The sequence below is a fragment of the Pseudorasbora parva genome, chromosome 2 (genome assembly GCF_024679245.1).
Source record: "Pseudorasbora parva isolate DD20220531a chromosome 2, ASM2467924v1, whole genome shotgun sequence".
In the NCBI taxonomy this organism is placed as follows: Eukaryota; Metazoa; Chordata; class Actinopteri; order Cypriniformes; family Gobionidae; genus Pseudorasbora; species Pseudorasbora parva.
The window spans coordinates 33,448,255-33,471,535 of record NC_090173.1 but is presented as its reverse complement, the minus strand read 5'-3'; the positions used below and the strand labels follow the sequence as shown (position 1 = coordinate 33,471,535).

Here is a 23,281-nt window from a genome sequence, read left to right as displayed (position 1 = left end):
GTCCTCCGTCAACCAGATCGGACAGGTATCGGCCCCTTCCTCTCTGTCTTCTAGGGTGACTGGAATATACATTCAAATGTTTTGAGATACTTTAGAACATGTTTGTTATTTTGATCATATGATCATGATACAATCATTATAGAGTAAAGGAGTTCAGTCCTATTGTGCTGACTATGAACTTTGTCGGCTCCACGATGTCGCCTTTCATTTCATAAAAAATGGAAGGTGTTCATGTGCTGGTTCCTTATTTCCCTTAGTAATTGAATACTGGCACAAGGTTTGGTCTATAAACTATGATAACTGTGCACAGGGTCGTCAGACTGGGGGGATAAAGGGTACTGAATAACCAGGGTCCGAGGCGGGGGGCTTAGAAGTCAGTTTTCTATACATACACAAGGTACGGGGGCCCAGCAAGATGGGCCCAAATTTTGGTCCTACACCGCTGACTGTACATTCTCATAATCCTGATATGTAGACTTTTTTGGGATTGGACATATTTCTTTAAACATCAATATGCCAAATCATTCACCACAAAATGTGCTGACTCTATGAACTTTGTCGGCTCCACGATGTCGCCTTTCATTTCATAAAAAATGGAAGTTGTTCATGTGCTGGTTCCTTATTTCCCTTAGTAATTGAATAATGGTACAAGGTTTGGTCTATAAACTATGATAACTGTACATGCTCATAATCCTGATATGTAGACTTTTTGGGGATTGGACATATTTCTTTAAACATCAATATGTCAAAACAATCACCACAAAATGTTAACCACATCGACAGATTACATTATAAGAAAATAACATGGACATCAGCATTTAATCTATTCTGTCATAGTCCATAAAATGAAAATAAAATAAAATAAAGAATTAAATATAATTAAAAATATTTTGTTTGTTTCTGGAAAAACTATAAATGGTGTATACTGTAAAAAAAAAAATCAGGTCTCCAATTGAAAATTTTCTAGTGACTGATCACATCTAATTTTTTTAGTTGGCCAGATTTAATTTCTGTGAATTAAATTGCAGAAATACACAGAAATTCAAAGTGACCAACTGAAATATTTAAATACCATCTCGATACTCTCAAAACCTTCTGAGCTGTAAAAACCAAACTCTGGTCAGGCCATTTACATCGTGTATAGAGTTGGTGGGCGGGGCTTAACATGATGATAGCAGAGTTGCGTTTGCGTGCTACTAGTAAACACAGAAGCTGGCAAACAGCGGTCTTTGGGGAATCAGCTTTGACTGTGACTCTGGAAGACTTGGAGTTAAAGGGGTACTTTAGCGCTGGGAAGATGATTTTTTTGTATATTAACTGGGTCATTAATGTAGTAGAAATGTGAAATTATTTTTGAATTTGGTGCTTTCTAGACTGAGAAAATACAGAAAATGTATTTTTGTCTCATGGGGATGAAAGACAACAATTCCCAGAATGCTTCGCTGCCCTACGAGGCGACTCCCAAAGCCACCGCTACTGAATCACTGGATCACTTTCTCACCACCACGTTCATCTTCATAAAATCAGTTCAGTTAGAGAACAGACACCACAATTAAAAACTGAAGGTGTGTGTTCAATATATTGTGATTTAGCCGCTGAGTGATTGTCACAAACGCAGCAGGAGTCAGATTACACTCATTGTGAATGAGCTGAGGTAAGAGTTCTCATGATGAGAGCTGAGGTAAACACGTCTGCGCTCGTGGCAGTAGTTCTCAGCTCGTGTTTAGTCTGGCGCATGATCATTCGAATATATTCCAGGGTTTCTACTGATACAAAGCCATATGCTAATCGCTGAAGTAACCCTTTAAGCTTTTCTCTGAGAAAAGAACAAAGACCGGCACTGAAGTCATTCTTAAAAAGGGAAGATGTGTTCAGAGTTTTGCAGACCGGATACAGCAAATGTTTAATTTGTCAACGAGCTCCTCTTCACGTTGCTCTGGTTGGTTGTAGCGCTATCCTATCGCGTGCAGTGCACTCAAAAAAAATGGACTTATGATGCTGTTCACTTTATTTAAGTGATTCATCTTGATTTAACACCATTATTTCTGGTTCCAGTGTAATTGATTCATGTTAAACTGACTTAAAACCGTTACTCTTTGACATAACTTGATGTTTTTATTTTGAAATAACATGATTCAATCAAGTAACCCAATCAAACAGGACTTTCACTTCCCATCATGCTTTGCAAACGGGCTGAATTTGGAGATTAAATGTTTAAATAAAGTGCTATTTTATGCATTTCTTACGAGATGAGAAAATGGAGAGACTTTTTAATGTGTAATGTTTTGTTTTGTTGGTATTTAAAAGTTTGTGTTATGTTTGTGTTTTTGGACGTTACCATTGTGGTGAAGTGTAAAGCGTGCGCTTGGGGTAATGATCTGCTAATTACAATTAAAGTTGTTTTATTAATAAAAAAAACAACGACTTTGGGCATGCCATGGATGTAAAAAAAAAAAAAATCATCTAGCCAATACAATCTTGTAATGTAAAAGGTTTTGTAAATGTTGTAAAAAATAGCATTTCACTAAATAAAAATAATCAATTAAACTGGATTACTTGTTTTATATATTCATTTCAGAGTAATTAAATGTAATAGCTTTGGGCAAAATTAAGAATGTTAACCTGATTTTACTAAATGTTATTGAATTAATTTTACGTAAAAAAAAAAAAAAAATACATTTACCAAGATAAACAATGTTAATTAAATTCAACATAACCCAATTACGTGGAACCCGTTGACATAAAAAAATTAAATTAATCCAACGTATCATTTTTTTGAGTGTGGGAGTTTGAAAGACAACCGTTTATCCCGCCCCTCGGATTGAGCTCTGTCAATGGTGAGTTTTCAGACCAAACATCTTGATCTGGGTCTGTCTTGTCAGGCTAGGTTTGATCATGTTTATTTGTTATTTATTTTTAATTGAATTCAAAAAATCACTCTCAGTAAAATTCAGTGATTCTGATAAGACTTTTTAACGATTATCTAAACATGAATCTAATGTTTCAAAAAGAGTGTCTCTGTTATTGCTGCTTGGTAAAACAATTGTAATAACATTTACGTAAAAAAAACAATCTTGATCAATCTTGATTGCCAAATCACTCTTGGTCACTTGGTGAAGGATTTCCTACTGAAGGACTGTTGTAGAACTGTCCCACAGCTCAGTGTAGGTAGTCACTGTTTGGGGCCCCCTGTCACCCGGGTGATAATACTCCATGCCACCAGGGCCCCCCTTTCCCCTTTTGATTCCCTTGGCTCCTCTCACTGCGGCACAGCATTCCAGTGCGCTCCGTGCCCAGCCTGCCTAACCAGGTCACCTGAGGCAGGGCTGAGAGGGGGTAAGCCAGATCCCAGACTTGGAATGAAAGGGCCACTGTTCTCTCGCTCAGAAGCAAAGTTTGAACGCTGATTGATGTTCTCCATTGTTTGCCCTGTGCCCAAGAAGAGCTGTAACAAGCAGGCCTGAAGTAATGGTGATCCTTCTCACCCTATCTAACGGGCCACAGAGGAAAGCCAGATTGGTGTATTTCAGGAAGTATCTAATGTCTTATCAAGACTTCCTGTCAGTAACAATATCAGTTCCTCCTACATCTCAGGCTAAACTTTAACTCAGGGGATTGAGTGGATTGGTACAGGCTAAATGGCAATAAGATACAGGTTGTTGTGGATGTAAATACTAGATTGTGCTATTTTTAATATAGTCCCATTGACAGTGTTGTTTTAGTATTGTTTATAAACTATTATAATATTTATTACTGTTTTGAATAAGCGCTTATATTTTCCAGTTTTCAGTTTTATTTTAGTGATTTTGTTATGAGCTTTTGTCATTTGAGTTATTTTTTTAATGTTGTAGTATTTTTGGAACGTATATATTTTTGTTAATTATTTTTTGTTCATTATTTCATTGAACAAAAATATTTTGAATGGTTTTAGTTTGCAATAACACTGCCCATAGAATTTGGAGATGTAGATGTAACATTATTAGCTAATTGCATTGTGAAAAATTGCATGGTTAATAAAATGAATTCAAAATATTACATATAATATTAGTTAATAAATTGTAATAAATACAAAATAATTGAAATGGGAACACATAGTGTTTAAATAATTAATATTTAATCATTATGTGTATCAGCAACAGTTTAGTTATATAATTCATTATCAGTCATTATTAAAACAAATTTAACTGCAGAATGCTGTGATCAGAATCAGTCAGAATCCATATTTCTGGGGCACATTTTAATAAGTGATACTGTGATATTGTGACATGTGGCTGGGGAAGATTTCTACATTTTAAAACAAAATGTTGTTTTAGAGGAGATTTCCAGGTGTCATTTTTCTCATCTGCTTGTATACAGACAGTGGACATGCACAGGGAGAAAGTGGCCCGCAGAGAGATTGGTGCTTTCACAGTTGCCAAGAGGGTCTCACGAAGTCATAAGATTGTCCCCCCGGTAAAAAACAAAGAAGCCAAGCTCAAGTACTCCCGCACACCCATCTCTTTCTCCAGCCTGGACTCTGTTGGCCATGGCGTGAAGGTAAGCACACACAATCTCATGAAGGGGCTACAAAGCATGGTTAACCCCCATACTGTGGTGCCAAAGGTGACAAAGACAGTGTGTTGCAGTGAGGTAAACAGAAAGACAACCAACCAGAAGCTGATTTAGTGTTTAACACCATTTGCCTTGTATAGTTTTAGTGTTTGTTTGTAGGGAGACAAGTATGGATTGTAAAGACACGTAATGTTTTAATTGCATGTGCAAATAATAAAGTTAACCCAGGGTTTTCAATCCTTTACGAAACAAAAATGTATTGCAGTATATTGGAAAATAAAATGTAATACATTAGGCAATGTATTCACATTTATGGGATTTTATATTTTTTTATATATTGCAATATAATAAAAGCGGCAATCATTTTTATATTTTGCAATATATTTACATGAATATATAATATATTGTATAATAACATCAATATTTTATTCCATGTATGTACAATATATTATAATATATTTCAAGTAATATTCTGCATTGTGAAATCTCAATACTTATCTATCTGGGATTATTTTATAACCTAGGGTAAAGTACACATACTTTGAAACATGGAACAACATAAGCCATTACATTTACCAAGTGTTACAATAATTAATAATATCAATAATATCAAGATATGACATTTTATCTGATTCAGCTTAATTTCTTCTAGTAGAGTAATAAGTAGAGTATCTCTTCAATGTAAGTTTAGCTTGACACATGACCACATCCTGTTATAAAGGAGTTAGTCTGACATCAATTAACAGTGCAGACACACTTAGAGTTTAGAGTTAGACTTTTTCTGCCTCCTTTACACTCCTCTTTCCCTCAACCACAAAAACACATTTGGCTGGCTACCAGCCACTAAGCAGCGTGGGAAAAGCAGCTACAGTCTTTAATTGGTGCTACTCATGCTAGGCTAGCTCACTATACCCTGCTAGGTCTGTATAGCAGTGAGCAATTTCACAGAATGCACTTGTCAGGCCTGCAGATGCAGTGGCACAAAGCCATAGAAGAAGGATGAAGCATATTCATATTTAGAAAGTTTATCATGGTGCGCACACACACACACACACATACACACACACACACACACACACACACACACACACACACACACACACACAAGCATATACTCTTAAGCACTAACATATATTTTTATACTTGCCAAAGATAGTTTTTATTTTAAGCTGTTATTGTTTTAATCATACATTTATTGTAAACACTACATTTGCAGTCAGTACAATTAAGAAATGAATACTTTTATTCAGCAAAGGTGCATTAAATTGAATAGTTTTTTTTTACACTTTTATAGTGAATCATGGTTTCCACAATATTATACAGAACTGTTTTTAACATTGATAATAATAACAAATGTTTCTTGAGCTTAAAATCTGCATATTAGATTGATTTCTTATTTGTATTTTTGATCAAATAAATGAAGCCTTGCATATATTTATTTACCTCATTCACTTAAAAACTGAAGTGTGTGATTTCTTTTTGACTAGCATCATCTAAAAGAATTACAAAAATATGAAATGAAAATTCAGTGGGGATGTTCAAGATTCAATGCGGATAGACGATGCTAATAGAATGGAGTCAGGGTGGTCAGTCTTTAGTTGGTCTATGGATTGTTTTTGTTTTGATATTATAATTAAGTTAAATCTATAAACTGCTAATCATCAGATTTGTTGTTTTCAGGATTCTGGACAGCCACAGTTAAAAACAGCTACCATGACACGAAGCGGCAGCACGTTGAGGTACATCTGTCTTACATGTTGTTTTAGTAATACTTTATTACTATTATAGAAGTTATACATTTTTTAAAATAAATTCTATAATATTTGTTGTACTTTTCTTATCTCTTAATATTTAATTTTAGTTTAAGTTTTAGCAAGTTTGTTATGTAAGTTTGCCAGTTTTAGGGTATATTTTTAAATAAATAAAAAATGTGTGTGTGTGCATATATATATATATATATATATATATATATATATATATATATATATATATATATATATATATATATATATATATAAATTACAGGAAGGATCCACACTGATGACTAATACTGTTAATACACTAATAATACACTTACTCAAAATATAGTGATTTTGCTGGGCGAAAAAAATAAATAATTTTGAATCAAAGGAAATTATGAAAAACATTTCCTCATTTTAATTTGAATAATTGCATATACATGGTCTAGTTATTTAATGATGAAATAAAACATGCATTAAACATGGGAGGTTTGTTCATGAATCATGTGGTTTTGTGATGCTAGTGTGAATCTGTTGTTTATGTAGCCGAGATCAGTCCCGGCCGGATGGAGAAGTCAGATTTCGCACATACCTCCATTTTCTCATCATTTATTTGAAATTTAAAAATATACCCTAAAACTGGCAAACTTACATAACAAACTTGCTAAAACTTTATATATATATATATATATATATATATATATATATATATATATATATATATATATATATATATATATATATATATATATATATATATATAGCTTATTTTAATTTAGTTATTTGCCAGGAAAACATTTCTTATTTTCATTTAACTTAAAGGTGGGGGAGGTGCTATCTGGTAACCGTTGTTGGTATCTCAAATCACCAAAACAAACACGCCCCTACCCCCAAAAGGGTGTCACCCCTATTTTGATAGCGCCGCCCCACACATACGTAAACCCAGAGGCATCAACGGCTATGACAGAATCTCTGTGTATCTAATCCAGGTCGAATATTCAATAAAAAAGTCATCCCTTCTATCACAAAAACACAAACCGTTCTTGTGAACAACTCGATAGCACACGAGCACGACAGTCCAACTAACGAACATATTACAATTATGACAAGATTAGAGTTACAGCGATCACAAAAACACAAACCGTTCTTATGAACAACTCTATAGAACACGAGCCGACAGTCCAACTAACGAACATTACAATTATGACAAGATTAGAGTTATAGTGATCACAAAAACACACACAAACCGTTCTCATGAACAACTCGATAGTACACAAGCACACAGTCCAGCTAACGACATATTACAATTATGACTTGATAAGGGTTATATAGATCATGAAAAGAGTAAGCAAACATAAATTAGGAGGAGTATAGTATCTTACTTGTCGGCGACAGGGTGCGTCTCAATCAGCTCCCTAGTTCAGTAGTCAGGGCACTGATCAGGGAGTCAGCCCATTGACTTATGTCCTGATCAGTTCCCTGACTAGTGAACTAGGGAGCTGATTGAGACGCAGGGATTGTGTGAGCTGATGCTTGAAGCACACGGTGAGGAGATTTAGTGTGTCAAGCGAACATGACACACGAGCATAGTCAAGCAGCATATATTAGGCTAGTTGTCGGCTAATGTCCGTCATGTGTAACTCGTGTGTTTTGAATAATGACGTGCACAGTAGGGATGGGCGTATCGATATGAAGGATCGATATATATCGATACTGGTGTGAGCATCGAAAGTATCAATACTCAAATAAAAATATCGATACTAAGGTGTTTTTGTTTTTTAACCAGTAATTTTGTTTATTTAAAAAGATTATTTAATGCATACAATACAAATGAACTATGTTAATTGTGTAGTATAGGACTATTTTCCTGCTCATCTTAACCATGACCTGAATGCATGCAAACGCTACAAGACAGAACCAATCGATCACAGAGAGAGCGTTCGTTCACTGATGACACTATTCAAACAGAACTGTGTTTCCCAAAACTATCATAACATTTACATTTACATTTACATTTAATCATTTAGCAGACGCTTTTATCCAAAGCGACTTACAAAAAAGGGGAGAGCAATAGAAGCAACGAAACAAACAAGGCCAACAACCTGTAAGAGCTGTAAGAAGTCTCAGTTAATTAGCACAATTAATATGGTCATAAGAAACCATAGATGATTTTGAACACACAGCCCAGAATAATGCTTGTTAAAAGTTGAAATTGATCATGTTCTATGCTGTAACTAATGCTAATATAATTCACTATCAGAATAAAAAGGTTGCATTTTATGGGTGCAACGTTCAGTCACTGGCAGGCTCTTGTGATACTGAACCATGTTTTTTTTTTTTTTTTTACTTCAGTAGCCGTAGTTCAAATAGGCTAGTATTTGTAGATTTCCATGGTTAATTTCACTTCTACTAAACATTTTATCCATGTGTTAAAAAATTAGGATCTAATAAGTTGCAATTAAGGCATATTGAATGTTAAAATACCTTTCAAATATGTTAAGTGGGTATTTTTATGTTTATATTTTTATGTTAAGTGGGTACTCTTAGTCATTTAGATAATTTAATATATTTAATAATTTAAAAAAATAAGTTTAAAAGTATCGTATCGGTATCGATATCGGGGATACTGGCCTTGAAAGTATCGGTATCGTATCGAAAACAAAATAAGTGGTATCGCCCATCCCTAGTGCACAGAGCGAGAGCGAGCGCTATTCTCACAATTAATAGTAGACAAGCCCCTTACCTGCTGATTGGCTACAAGTTTATTATTCCACTCGGCCTGTGTCCTTTTTCTAAAACGGTTTTGAAATAAGAATTACCCCACCTTTAATGTTTAAGTTTTACATTTTCATTCAATGTTTGTATTTTATTTTTCAGTTAAAACTGTACTGGATGCGTTCTTGCACTGCTTTTTAAAATTGAGTACTGGGATGCTTTTTACTTTTAAAAATATGTCTGAAGGCACTTGCACATTTTTATTTTATAGTGTATAGTGTATTATCTACCAGTTTTTGATCACCAGCATCCTGTGTGAGAATTCCATTTACATTTATTCATTCTCTTCTTGATCTCTTGAAAAGCCCACATGACCACAGCCACCCTAATACAAACTATCATCCTAGTCATCACATCTCTTTTTATTCTGGTTTAGATCCTCCATGAAAATCTCTCTGTTGTTCATCAAATTTAAAAATAAATACAGATAAAATCAGATGCTCATACTTAAACCTACATGTCTCAGGCCTCTGTTCCTCTTCCTTCTCAGTTAAAGGCCTTTCTCCAGGAAGTGATTTTAGTTTTGTTCTACCCACTTCCCCTCTTTGCACTGCCTGAAAGCAACACGGTTAGAATTGTGGTGACTTTAGTTTCTCAGCATGAGCACATGAGATGTGTACGTGCCTTTTTACAGCAAAGTGTCCAAATTGCTGAAGTACATGTCTAATATTAACTATTTGACAACTCAGTATGTTCACAACTGTGTTTCCGTGTGTGTATGTTCAAGTCGAGGCAGCCGTCCTCCAGAGCCTGTCCAGTGTCCTGTGGCGCCCGCTCTGTCTCGTGGAGCGTCCCTCACCTCACTTAATGACAAGTCTATTGCGTAAGAGCACATAAAGTGTTTTATCATTCCTTATTTTAATCCTAACATCACATCTTTATTAGTTTTCATAACTGGATTTCTCCCGTCACCGCAGTTCAAGCTTTGGTAAAGCTGTGCCGCCCCCTGTAGTGCCCAGCTGGCCCACGAGCCCTGATGGTGACATCCTCAGCACACTGCTGGATGAAGGGCCACCGCCTCCACCCCCACTGATGGAGGCAGAAGGTGAAAACGATCATGGGCAGAAGAACGATCCACCTCCACCTCCTCCCCTTGACTGTACCGACATCCCCCCACCTCCTCCCATGCCCGATCCCAGCAGCCTGATAACCATACCACCACCTCCTCCACCAGCTCCACCTCTTGAAACAGGTTAGTTTGTGCTGATTGACAGATTTCACTATCATCAATCAACGTGGCAGGTCATTCAAAGGTTTCAGGAGGTTATGCCATATGCCATCTAGATATGACGTGATAAAACAACGAGCAACACATTTTTTTCCCTTACCAGCCACTTAAAACATATGATGTTTTATTAAAAAAGTTTGGGAGGAGCACGTTCAGATAATTACACGTGTGGAGAGCACTCAGCCAGTCATTGATAAGAGGTTATATATGCAGCAGTCTTACCTCCGTTCGTTGACAGTTTATCAGCAACCCTCCACCACCCCTTCTCCACACTTCTAGTACTACAAACACACACGTGGAGTACTCTGAGTTTGGGCCAAATTCCAAGCTCAAGGCCCTCCCCAGGACAGCACGCCAAATACGCTTTAAAGCTTTACTCCCTCTAAATTATATGTAAGTGTGAACTCATAAAACACTACCATACAAAATGTTCAGGTCGATAGGATTTTTTAGTAACCTTTTCAGTAAGGTTTCATTTATTAAAATTACTAGTTAACTGCATTAGTTGATGCAAATGAACTAACAATGAAAATACTTCTAAAGCATTCCATAATCTTAAAGGGGGGGTGAAACACTCAGTTTCAGTCAGTGTCATGTCAATCTTGAGTACCTATAGAGTAGCATTGCATCCTGCATATCTCCGAAAAGTCTTTATTTTTTTTATAATTATATAAGAAAGATGCGCTGTTCCGAGTCTTTCCGAAAAAAGCAGAGCGGGTGGGGCCGTATCGTGTGAGCGGAGCTAAAGAATGACGTGTGCGCCGCCGTGTTGAGTGCGTCGTAAAGCTGTGTCATCCCTAACAGCGGGAAAAACTTTATTCAAAATAAAAATATGGCTTTTAATCAGATACAGCCATACATCTATGATCCGGAATCAGACCCAGAGGCTGCAGTTGAACAGGAGCAGCAGCAAAAACGACTAGAACAGGACGTCTCTATGTGGTACAAGTTATACACTAACTATATAATCTGCTTAGCGGCTTGTGTTATTTACATATTTATACTTGAATTATATCGTCGTATTTTTGTCTTTGAAGGTGTACATGTGGGAAGTGCAGTTGTGCACGTGTGTGTGTTTACGCGTGGTTTGACTGGTTTTGCACGGCAGGCTAGTGTTTACATAGAAAGACACGGAATAGTAGCGCATTTGAATGAAGAAGCGTGCTTATTTAGTTCAACATATTTCCCCCCTCTTTGTGTATTGTTGTTTGGAGTGCTTTTACAATACACAAACACAAAGTTACACATATAGTGGCCAGCTAAACAAATGTACACGCACTACACATCGCATGCTCCATTGATCAATTAACTATACGTGATCATGTTTGGGCTACTTGATGAGCATAGGCAAAAACACAGACATTTGAAGCAGTCTTACTCAACGCCTGCGGTTCTAACGTCTAACTCAGTTGCTGATCCGGAAAAGCAAATTCCATCCACTGTTGCCTTAACGCGGGGTTTTTGGTGAATCTGTGCAGGACTGTCTTGGTCTGGCAACCAAAAACGCACTTTTTTGGTGACATTGTTAGTTGTGCACATCACCTGTGCAGCGCAGCCTACGAGCCAGCGCTTTGATGGGTGTAGCCTGTTACTTTCGCTCTCTCCCTCTCTCTCTCTCACGCTCTTCCGGTAGAATTGTCCGTACGGCCCATACAAGGAAATTCCGCCCCCATTAACGTCAAAGGGGACGCATGATCGCAAAAAACTTGCCGAAACTTATGACTAACCGGAAGTAGTATTTTTGACAAAGAAATACTCCCATCAAACGTCCACCTTAACTTTTGAAACTTTGTCCATGTTTAGTATGGGAATCCATGTCTTTAACAGTGTAAAAAGATCAGTATGCATGAAACAGCATTTCACCCCCCCTTTAATGTTAATTTCAACATTTACTAATACATTATTAAAATCAAAAGCTGTATATATTAATAATATTGTTTGACGGACATGGGTTAACATGAACTAACGTTGAACTGTAATTTTATGAACTACCAACAAAGATTAATAACTACTGTAATAATTTGTTCATTGTTAGTCAATGTCAGTTAATGCGTCAACTAACATTTGAACATAATTCAGTAAAAACATTAATATTGAAAAATATTATTACAATTACAAATAAATGTTTCCTATTTTTGAGTATATTTAAAAATCTTATTTATTCATGTAATGCAAAGCTGAATTTTCAGCATTTTCTTGTCTTCAAGGGTCACATGACCCTTAAGAAATCACTATAATATGATGTTTTGTTACTCAAGAAACATTTATTATTATTAACAATGTTTTAAGCAGTTGTGCTGCTTGATATTTTTGTGGAAGCAATAAGATTTTGTAATTATTTAGGATACTTTGATGAATGGAAAGAAAATGCAAAAGAACATCGTTTTGAAATAGAAATCTTATGCAACATTTAAAAAAACCTCTTTATTGTGACCTTGCTGAATACAATTTTTATTTTTTTCAAAAAAACTTACTGACCCCAAACTTTTGAAGTGTGCATTAAACATTAAATATAATCTGATGGTTGTTTGTCACGTTGCAATGATGTTTAAAGGACGAGTATGTAAGATTGTGGCCAATACTGGTACTGCAATCACTTTCCCCTCTCCCCCTCGCCCCTGACTCGAGGTTGCCAGATAGGCTGCAGGATCCAGCAGGAACGTTTGTAGATCTGCAGCTGTGGTAACTAGAGCAGATCTGGCAACCCGGATGCAGAGACACTACTGACTTTGTGATTGGTCGATAGGTGGAGGGTGGAGCTTTAGGCCAAAACACAACACGACAACATCAACATCTGTTGAGGGCTGCAACAACAACTTTTAAATGACAATATCCTGGCCGGACTACTGTTGTCAGTGATATAAGTATTTAAAATGAACATGTTTTCTTAATGTCTAGTGACATATCAGGGGCATTTTATGTTTCATTGAAATACATTTCTTACATACAGTTCCTTTAATGTTCAGTGTAGATAGACTGGTTAGGACTTGAGCTGTATCTGAAACAAGTATTTTTTGATGAAGAACTTGCACTTATAAACTGGAGTCTGACTTACTAGACTAACCTACTTATTATTAAATAGAAAATTAAAAACAAAAAGTAGAAGAAAAAAAAATTATTAACAAAAAATAAATATCTTCTATAAGTATGCATTTTTGTAGTAAAAATACACTTGAGTCAGTTGGCATATATGGATGCTGCTGCAGTGGAGTCAAAGGAAGATGATCCATGACAATAGTTTAAAATAGTGTAATAGAATTGAATAAAGAATTGTTTTGTCTAGTGGCCGAGGAGAATGGATTTGCTCTACCAGAAGCTCCCAGTGACATGCCTCCTCCGCCAGCCCCTGATATCCTTGATCTTCCAACCCCACTGCCTCTGCCTGGCGATGAGAACTTTGAAGGTACAAAAGTGCCCAAATCAAAGCGCATGTTTGTTCAAACGTTTGTTTTGTATGATGCATTGTGTCTTGCTTCAAAATTTGTCATTTTGAATGATTGCATGTTTGCTTTCTGTTACAGCCAGCCTTTGCTCTTTATCTTGGGGATTGCTGTTATTTGTTTCTGTGAGCTTTTGTACTCTATGCTCTTATTTTCACTCTTGTCTCTCTCTTCTCACTCAGCTCCGCATTCTCGCCGTTCACGAGTGCGACGTCATCCTCCTAGCTCTCGCTCTCTCTCTCTGAGGGTCCGCATGGGCCCCAGCGCTCGCTCGCTGTACACACGCTCGCTTTTTCTGCCCTCTCCTCAATCACGTAAGACCCAACACCTGATTCATTACAGTTCAATGGTAGTTCCTTTTTTTAATGCCAAAAATATTGATAAGACATTCCAGAAACATTTGTGTTCAGGGATTTCAAAGATTTAGCAAAGACCATTTAGTCAAAATCTAATCAGGCACTCTTATTATCTGCCCCTTGAAAACATCTATAATCCATTCATATTATTTAAACATTTTATCACACTTGTCTTTATGAACACCTGTCAGTCATGATACCCCCACCGCCCCCATACCCGCCTCCTCTGGCTCCGCCTGCTTCCTTCAGCCCATTGTGCAGGATCCCTGCTCGCCTGCAGCACCTGGGTAAGTGTGGCATCTTTGTGCATTGCTTTCTGACGCTATACTCTTCCTTAATATTTGCCACTTCCCCATTCTACACTTCAGCAAGCCAAACCAGCATATAATTTGATCTCGTATCACGCCATTCCTGCACGCAACAGGACACTCAATCTGCATCCTCAAATAAAAACTCAAATGAGTCCAGTGATTTTAAAGGGATAGTTCAGCTAAAAATGAGCATTCTATCATTACTCACTATGTTAATCCAAGCCTGTATGACTTTTAGATCCAAAAAGACAAAAATGTATGATAGAAGTAATCCATGCAATTTGTGCACTATATTCCAAGTTATCTGCAGCCATATGATGGCATTTTGTTTTTATATTTGGTGAACTATTCCTTTAAAGTGAAGTTTGTAATTTGTACATGTGAATTTGATTGTGGTCTTCTATGTGTTTGAAGAAAATAAAAAAATTCACAATTTAGGATGATGCGTCACACAAAAGTCACACAATTTGTTTACAGCATTTGCTCTAGTGTTGTCTATATGTTTTAACATTGTGTGTTGATGCAAATTTAGACCTTGAGATTCCAGCACCACCCCCATCACCGCCAGTAGAAGGTTTTGACAACTATGAGGATATGCCCCCTTTACCTCCCCCTATTGATTACGACATATCTGCACCAGTCAACTATTTAGAAAAAGGTAGGCTCAATGTTGACTAATTTTAGTCAAACTCATTTTTTGTAGAGGTAAATTATTAAATTGTAAATTAGAATTGTAATAGCAAGACAATAAGGTGTTTACAAAATGACTATACTGACTATTTAGGTTTCCAGTGGTGGATAATAACATGGAGAGTGGTGGAGAGAATTTTTATTTGTGGAAACGTTTTACTTCACTAGTATTGGACTAGTGTCAATGTCAAAACATTAATTGGACCGATCTGATTCCATCTGTCCTTGAGTCAGCAACTCACTGATTCAAATGATCCGGTCAGAGCTAGTCTTCAGTTAGTCTTAGTCCGACTCAAAAAAGGAGAGGACATCCTCAGGGCTTGAGTGTGTGCGATTGAAGAGGTGAAATGTAATTTACTTTAATTTTAGGATTTATTATTGTAAATGAAAATCATATTTAGATCACGCCTGTCAGTTGTTTGTGACTGGAATGTAAAATGGCGAGATGTTTAAGCCCATTGTATGAAATGTTTGAATGTGCACGTCCACATTTGTTTATCACTATCTGAACAGGGAATGTTAAGTTAAAACAAAACATAACGTTAAAATTGCACAAATGAATGCCCATGTGTCTCCATGTGTAATATTTTGTTAAGGCATCTGTAATTTTACTCAAGTACTTGATTTGTGTACTTTGTCTATCACTGGTAATGTAATTCAGAATGTAAAACGTCTACTGATTTTCCATTGTCATTCTTTTTCTGACCAAGTGGTGGCACTATATAGCTACGACACAGGCAAGCCAGGGGACCTTGTCTTTCAGGAAGGGGACATCATCTACCTCACCAGCAGGAATGAGGATGGCTGGTGTGAGGGGGTTCTGAATGGAGTCAAGGGTTACTTTCCTGGCAACTATGTGGAGTCCACCGCTTAACTGGCCATAAAAGAATCCAAAATGTCGGTGAACCAATCTATAAGGCACCTTGTATTCACATTTTATCAAGTGAAACGATTATCTTGAGAGATGTTAAAATGCTTTTATACTATGTTGAAGTTTTAAAAAAATCCCAACTAACCTGCTGACCGACGTTTCCAGCAGACAGGAGTTTGTGTGGACATGAAAAGCCTGTCCAATTTTAAAGTAGACTATGGTCTTACATATATGATGATGATAATGATAATTTCTCAGGACTTTAAATTATGATCTAAATGTACAACATATTAAGAAAAGAAAAATGTACATCAAGCTGTATTTGATCGGTTCACAAAGCAGATAGTGTGTGGTTATTGGTTAATTCTGTAAACATATTTGTTTAAATTGTTTTGAGTAAATAATGAAATAATATATTTGTGTAATATAATTTAGTCTTCTAATTGTAAACCTTTATTACTCATGATGAATTAATAACATGGCATTGATTCCCTAGCAAAGTAGGTATTTTCCCAAACTTTTATTTTATTTTATTTTTGCCCAATAAGTGATTGAACCCTGTGAATATACACAATTCAGTCACAATTTAATGATACCAAGTTAGGAGTTACACTCCATGGAATCAATAAACTGTTGACATTAATGTCTGGGAATAAAGTTTCAGTTGTTTTATGTCATTTATAAATATCCACTCCTTATACAAGGATCTTTTGACCTGTTTATTCATGATGATCTGGCTCATAACGCTAGTAGCCTTATTATTTAAATAGTTTGTTCTCCTTTAGACTGTTACACAATGTTTATTTCATGTTGATGAAAGATATTAAACTTTTCATAGTTCTTCAACCTAAATCTGTTCTGCTTTATAAATAAAAGGGGACAAATTTGAAGAGCAAATAATGGTTTGGATGCTGGTCCCCACCAGGCATCTTTACTGGATTAAATAGTAAGACTTTCTTGTTCAACTATCTTTGTCAGAGAACATGCTGGTTCACCGGTTGTACCAAAACAAAACAACCCTGGAAACTCATGTTGGTCTAAGCTTTCATTTTCAACAAGGACAATATAGACAATAAAATATCTTTTTAATTGAGGTTAAAAGTGAAGAAAAAAACATCTTCTAAAAATAGAAAATAATGAAGCACACACTATGTGGTGTTTAAAATGAATGAAGTGAGCAAAGATAATGTTCTTCTACAGGAAACAAGTGATAAAGGTGTTGCGTCTTTAAACACAAGACAGTCACCATAAAAGTGTTCAAACTTTACTAACAGCACTATAAACTCGCCCTCAGATAAGACAGTCTCAAATCAGAGCAGTTCACTCAGAGTCTACATTATAGCCGTAATATTCTGCGTTCTTTGAGGTAAGACATTCGTTTTTTTTGTCATGTGATCTAAGAAATAATTTCACTAACTGCATAAACCCCTGGTTTCAGACAAGTCTTAAGCATAGTCCCAGACTAAAATGCAGGTTTGAGCTGGTTTAATTGAAAGCAACTTGCACTGACAAATCTTAAAATATGTCAGTGCCATTGTTTTGTTTTAAGATGCCCACCAGTATACAATCTGACTTAATCTAAGCCCTGTCTGTGAAACCGGGCCAAAGCGTGTGATGTTCACCTATGCTGGTAGAATATTGCTAAATGTGACTCGGCTTGTATAATTATATAGATTGATCTTGAGCTTAATGTTGAAGGCAGAAGTTTACAACAGTTTAAAGTTTCTTTTATTTTGTGATTCTGTGATTCCTTTGGTCGCTGTGAATGACAGGTGTTGTCTAAAAGACACAACGACAGTTCGTGAAAATAGGAGAAATCAACATGGCAGCTGCTGCTTTATGGCATAAAGTAGAAGGGTTTCTTGATGGGTGTTTAAGGGGTGTGTGTAGCACAAAAAGCAGGACCCTCCTGAGCTGTTCTATAAGCCTACAGTTCACTAAATGTTATAGACAAAAATGTGTATCTCCCTTGGGACCAATGAGTAGGCCATTCCACAGAAAGATGCCCTTGGTTTACAGTAAATGACAAATTATGAATGGAAACTGACATTATGTTGTCACGTAAAGCTTAGTAAAACCAACATTGTTATCCTTCAGAAGATGTATATGACCTCACAATTGATTGATATATTTATGTTATATTTTACATCTGTCTTCAATCCGAAACTGGGACATTTCTGGTTAGCAATACATCTTGCATCATTGTCTTGACTCATTCGGTTACAAAAGTTTATTATGGTGTATAAAGACTGTTGGTTAAACATTACAACATTAAAGATCTAACAGGACCTGGAAAATTCTCTTTACTTAACATTTAGGCTACTCATTAAATGTAGAATCCTGTCATGATATTGTGTGGAATTCCAGGATATGAATTACAAAATAAAAAGTTATTTCTAAGAAAAATTAATAGTCACTGAATGATTTTCGGTTTGCTTGTCGAAATCTGTTATGATTTTTTATTTATTTTTTGTATATATTTGTCCAAAAATATGCACTAAAAGTACAATCCTATAAAAACCTGCCTCTTAAATGTTTTTAGGGATGAAATATATGAATATTAATATAATAATCTGCCGTAGGATAATGCTAGTTATTAAAGTCGTTGAAAACCCCACAATGAACTCAATATCACATGTACATATGGCCTATATTAATGATCACAGAATAAGAAAATACGTCATCACAAAATGTAATTTATTATCTTACAGAGCTGCATCTGAATTGGGAACTTCTTCATTGCCATGGACATGAGTGATCACATTATAATATTTAAGTATGTATACCTGCTTTCAATGATTTACTTCGAAATTGAACACACATAAGCTCACATTCTATATGGACCACTTTTTTTTAACAGAGTCTGATGATGACACATTCTTCGTGTGTGTGTGTGTGTGTGTGTGTGTGTGTGTGTGTGTGTGTGTGTGTGTGTGTGTGTGTGTGTGTGTGTGTGTGTGTGTGTGTGTGTGTGTGTGTGTGTGTGTGTGTGTGTGTGTGTGTGTGTGTGTGTCCTTGTTTATATTACATTGTGGGAACCAAATGTCCCCATAAGGATGGTAAAACCTGAGATCCCCTACATTGTGGGAACCAGCCAGCGGTCCCCAATTTTCAAAAGGCTTATAAATCATACAGGATGAGTTTTTTGAGAAAGTAAAAATGCAGAATGTTTCCTGTGATGGGTAGGTTTAGGTGCAGGGGCAGTGTAGGGGGATAAGAAATACGGTTTGTACAGTATAATAACCATTACATCTATGGAGAGTCCCCACAAAGATAGTGAACCAGACATGTGTGTGTGTGTGTGTGTGTGTTTGTTTTTTGTGAAATATCAGGACACAAATGTGTATAATGACATGGGTAGGACACAGGTAGGGCCTATTACAAGGAGAGAGTGAAATATGAGGACATTCCTCATGTCCCCACTTTTCAAAATGCGTAGGCCTATAAATCATACAGGATGAGTTTTTTTTTTTTTTTTGAGAAAGTAAAAATGCAGAATGTTTCCTGTGATGGCTAGGTTTAGGGCAGGGGCAGTGTAGGGGGGTAGAAAATACTTGAAAATACAAAAAAATACACTTTTGGTCGTAGAAACAAATGAACAGATTTTTATCTAATTTGGGAGAAAGTAAAAAATAATATTTGTTATGCTCTCCCAATATAGGCTATAGGTCTAAAAGTTTACCATAGTTTACTTCCTCGTTCCGGAAATGTTAAAATGGTACTTTCAGTTGCCATCTTCTGTTTATCTACTACCCTATGTGTAGCCCTATATTCTTTATCATCACTAACTCAGTTATATCAGAACGTAGGCCTTCTCACCCTCATGCTCCATCTTAACATAGCAAAATCATTGTTCTTTCAGGATCTTCATACCTATCATAACCTTTGGTTTTTTGACAATATGCTGTACTGGCTTATGTAAAACGTTCCAGCGGGTCCGTAAGGAGCGCGTCGAGCGCCTGCAGGGTCAAACTCAAGCCGTGGATCAACCGTCCGTCTACGTCATTCCGATCTCCCTGTCCGATGATGAGCTTTACAGACCGCCGCGCTACAGCACCGTCCAGTTCTACGAGCCCCCTCCGTCTTATAACGAGGTAACCGTGGCCGTATTGTCGATTATCTTCGCCATCATTAAATAACTCATGTCCTGAAATGTTCAGTTTCCCCTCACTGTAATTTTTTTTAAAGTTCACGAAGATACAACATTTATTTTGCAGTTACATGTGAAGCCTGAAGCCTCCCCTCTGGAACCCCCTCCAGCATATTCAGAATCTGTCTCTCCCTCATCCTCATGAATCATGAGCTCATAGTTTCTCAAGCACTTGGACTGGTTAAAAGAAAAATAAGCAGCAATGCGGGATTCTCCCGACTTTTTCCAAGGATCACAACTATGCAAAGGGTTAAATAGTGAGGAAGAAAATGGCACACGTGAAAATCTGTGATTCTGTGGAAATTTTGAACTTACAGGGCCATGAACTGTTTCACACAATAAGCATATTAGGAACTTAGTTAAAAATTGTATAATGTATATACGGGTTGTTTAGTGAATATTTATACATTTTGCACATGCCATATAGACTTTTTGTTTAACTTTGTGAAATGAAATGTGTTAATTTATAATAAATGTTGTAAATGGTTGAGTTTGTAGCTAAAACTAGGTGAAACTGTATGAATAAAATAAAAATGTTGTATAAACAGACTCTTAATCATGTCCACTACCTGAAAATATGTTAAATGTTAACGAGATAAAAATGTTGTGTCTTTCCTCCTACTGTTTGGAAGCTTACTCTTCATGGTCATCATACCTAAGCTGCACCCTCAGAGGTCAAAGTCTAGCGCTGTTCCAACAGAGGAAACTCCACCTCCTGCATTACCACTGCTATTGTCCTCACTGTCCTACACAGACATAAACCATTGACTATGCATGTCATTAACAAAATGCATTTATAACTCATAAAATTAACCTTAAAATTAACCTAATGAACTAGTTGAAGTTAAAGCTGTGAATTTACCACACGTGGCATTTTAACTATTAAGGTGCATTCACAATTATGCACACATTGAATTGTCATGTTTTGAAGTTAGTATGTTTTGTTAGTAATGTAAAACAAAATAGAAAAATTTAACAAATCTACTTCTTCAGGCATTTTCATTTAAGTAAATGTTACAATGAAACCACCTTGAATTTGTTTTAATAACATCACAGGCCAGTTATAATTTAAAAGAATTGGATTTAGTTTTAGAATCTAATGACAGGGAAGATGATACTCAAATTCATTTAGAAAATTTCAGTTTATGACATGTTTCATAATTATATTTATACTAAAGAGGACTGTCTCAAAACATGCTTAAATTGTCTTTTTTGTTGTTTTTGTTGTCATCACTCCTCATGCCATGTATCAAAGTAATTTAACTATTGTTATAATGTTATACAATAAGTGTAAAAAAACAGTCTGGGTTGTAAATGCAATGGAATCAGAGTTGCAATGGAATTTTTACCAGTACAAAGGTCTACATTTCTATAGCCAATCCTTGTACATCATGTCTTAAATGAGTGGAAACAAAAACATAAAACACGCCCATGTCATAATATCATGACTAAAATATTCTCAGAAATGACACTGTTTTGCCATAAAATGTGGAATCATGCAAGTCTTTCAGTATATTACTTGCATAAACACAGAAGCTATCTTTTATTCCCATTTGCTTGTAGTTTACTGCATAAAATAACTTCTTTTCTTCTTTTTTTACTGACATTTACTAAGTGAATGGAGAAAGTGTATGCAATTTCCAAAAGGAAGACTATGAATACAGTAAGGCAATTTTATGCATGGCCTCTCTCTGTTTTCTCAGACCCATCGGGTCAATAAAAGTAAACGGTTTAAAAAAACCTGAAGTACAACATGACCCACTGAAAAGAAGGACTTGTTTTCAGAATGTTAAAAGAATATGAACCTTTCTTAATAACCACATAGAATTAACATCATATATATATATATATTTTAAATGTCTGTGGAGGAGCTCTGACCTCATAGCTTAGAGTCTCTACTTTCTGGAGATATGCATCACTTTGGCATTTGTTTTAGACAAAGTAATGTATTTACACTAAATTACTCTGGTGCAATTTCCGCCTGGATTTGGCCAAACCAAATTGAAAAGCTTCCCATACACACATACAGTGGTCTAGGTTCAAAATGTTGGTGTCATTTTACAGGAAACCTTTTAAAGTTACATAAAACACTTCTAAAAGTGATAAACATGCAAGTAGGTTTTCTGAGCTGTAATAATCCCAAAAGGAGATGCTTTTTGATTTTTTTTTTGGTTATAAATTCATTTTTGAAAGTGTGTAACTCAGGCCCTGTGTGCTCTAGCATTGTAAAGACGAGTCAACAGATTGGGCAACCCAGGCTCATTGGAAATACGTGACTGCCTACATTTTTGCAACACCCGAATTATGTAACTCTAGGTACGTTTACCTGCCCTTTTTGGGTGAAACGTCCACCAGAGGCGCTAAGTGGTAATATTTTTTCTCCATTCCAGATGCGCAACATGACATCATGACTTCGAGTAAACATACACGCGCCCTGAATGAATATTCATCAGAATGACCTACAAACCTACCAACTCTCAACAATATAAAACACGTAACAGGCAAATAAATGTACAGTCACATGTATTTATTGCAAAAACTGACCAAAAAACTGTATAAAAGTATTAACTCATGTTGCATTCCAAGTCTTCTGAAGTCATACGATGTCTTCATGTGAAGAACAGAGTTGATCTTAATGTTTTAGTCGTTGAAATGATGACCGCGCTCGATTAACAGAACACACGCACTCGTTCATTCATATTTCTAATTCAAATGATGCGATCGGTCACGAGACACACGACAGCCAATGCTGTCAAACCTGACCTGATGTTTCTTCCGGTGGCAATATTTGAAATGTATTAATATTCGGCGGATGGACAAGACGTTACTGATCTCTTTTGGGGATTTTCTTCCCACAAATCAATCATTTGGCCTCGGAACACTTGGGATATTTGTACTTTCTGAATAAATTATGCATGCAGTCGTATCTGCCTGTTATCCTGTTTTTTTATAGGCTAATACAAAAATGGGTAGGTTTAGAGAAGGGATTGAGGGATTGATTGTGTCCACAAGGTAAATGGATTTATAAACATACTAAATTGTTTTTTTTGAAAATGTAAAAATGCAGAATGTTTCTTGTGATGGGTAGGTTTAGGGAATGAAACGGCGTTGATAAACACGCTACAAAGCGATTATGCATCTTAATAGCACGCCAAAATGGCATACGAATT

The 23,281-nt window shown here is 36.1% G+C and overlaps 2 protein-coding genes across 3 annotated transcripts in view; both read left to right on the top strand.

The window, feature by feature from the left end:
* The window catches only part of abi3a (ABI family, member 3a), an 18,123-nt gene extending 1,477 nt beyond the window's left edge, over positions 1-16,646 (top strand). Inside the window, exons 2-11 of one of the 2 annotated variants that reach the window (XM_067417247.1) lie at positions 1-25; positions 4,357-4,536; positions 6,232-6,290; positions 9,793-9,888; positions 9,983-10,257; positions 13,577-13,696; positions 13,916-14,047; positions 14,281-14,376; positions 14,933-15,058; positions 15,801-16,646. The exon at positions 1-25 is cut by the window's left edge and continues 146 nt beyond it. In XM_067417247.1, the coding sequence (XP_067273348.1) occupies positions 1-25; positions 4,357-4,536; positions 6,232-6,290; positions 9,793-9,888; positions 9,983-10,257; positions 13,577-13,696; positions 13,916-14,047; positions 14,281-14,376; positions 14,933-15,058; positions 15,801-15,964 (1,273 nt within the window). In that variant the 3' untranslated portion in view covers positions 15,965-16,646. The remainder of the gene's footprint in view (positions 26-4,356; positions 4,537-6,231; positions 6,291-9,792; positions 9,889-9,982; positions 10,258-13,576; positions 13,697-13,915; positions 14,048-14,280; positions 14,377-14,932; positions 15,059-15,800) is intronic. The other variant, XM_067417255.1, reaches the window with a different exon arrangement.
* Positions 16,647-16,966: 320 nt separating this feature from the next.
* Positions 16,967-20,529, top strand: si:dkey-283b1.6 (uncharacterized). Its single transcript, XM_067417268.1, has 4 exons — positions 16,967-17,327; positions 18,673-18,737; positions 19,824-20,055; positions 20,179-20,529. Exons 2-4 carry the CDS (start codon positions 18,706-18,708, stop codon positions 20,254-20,256), a joined length of 342 nt encoding a protein of 113 aa, XP_067273369.1. The 5' UTR covers positions 16,967-17,327; positions 18,673-18,705; the 3' UTR covers positions 20,257-20,529.
* Positions 20,530-23,281: the final 2,752 nt, after the last annotated feature.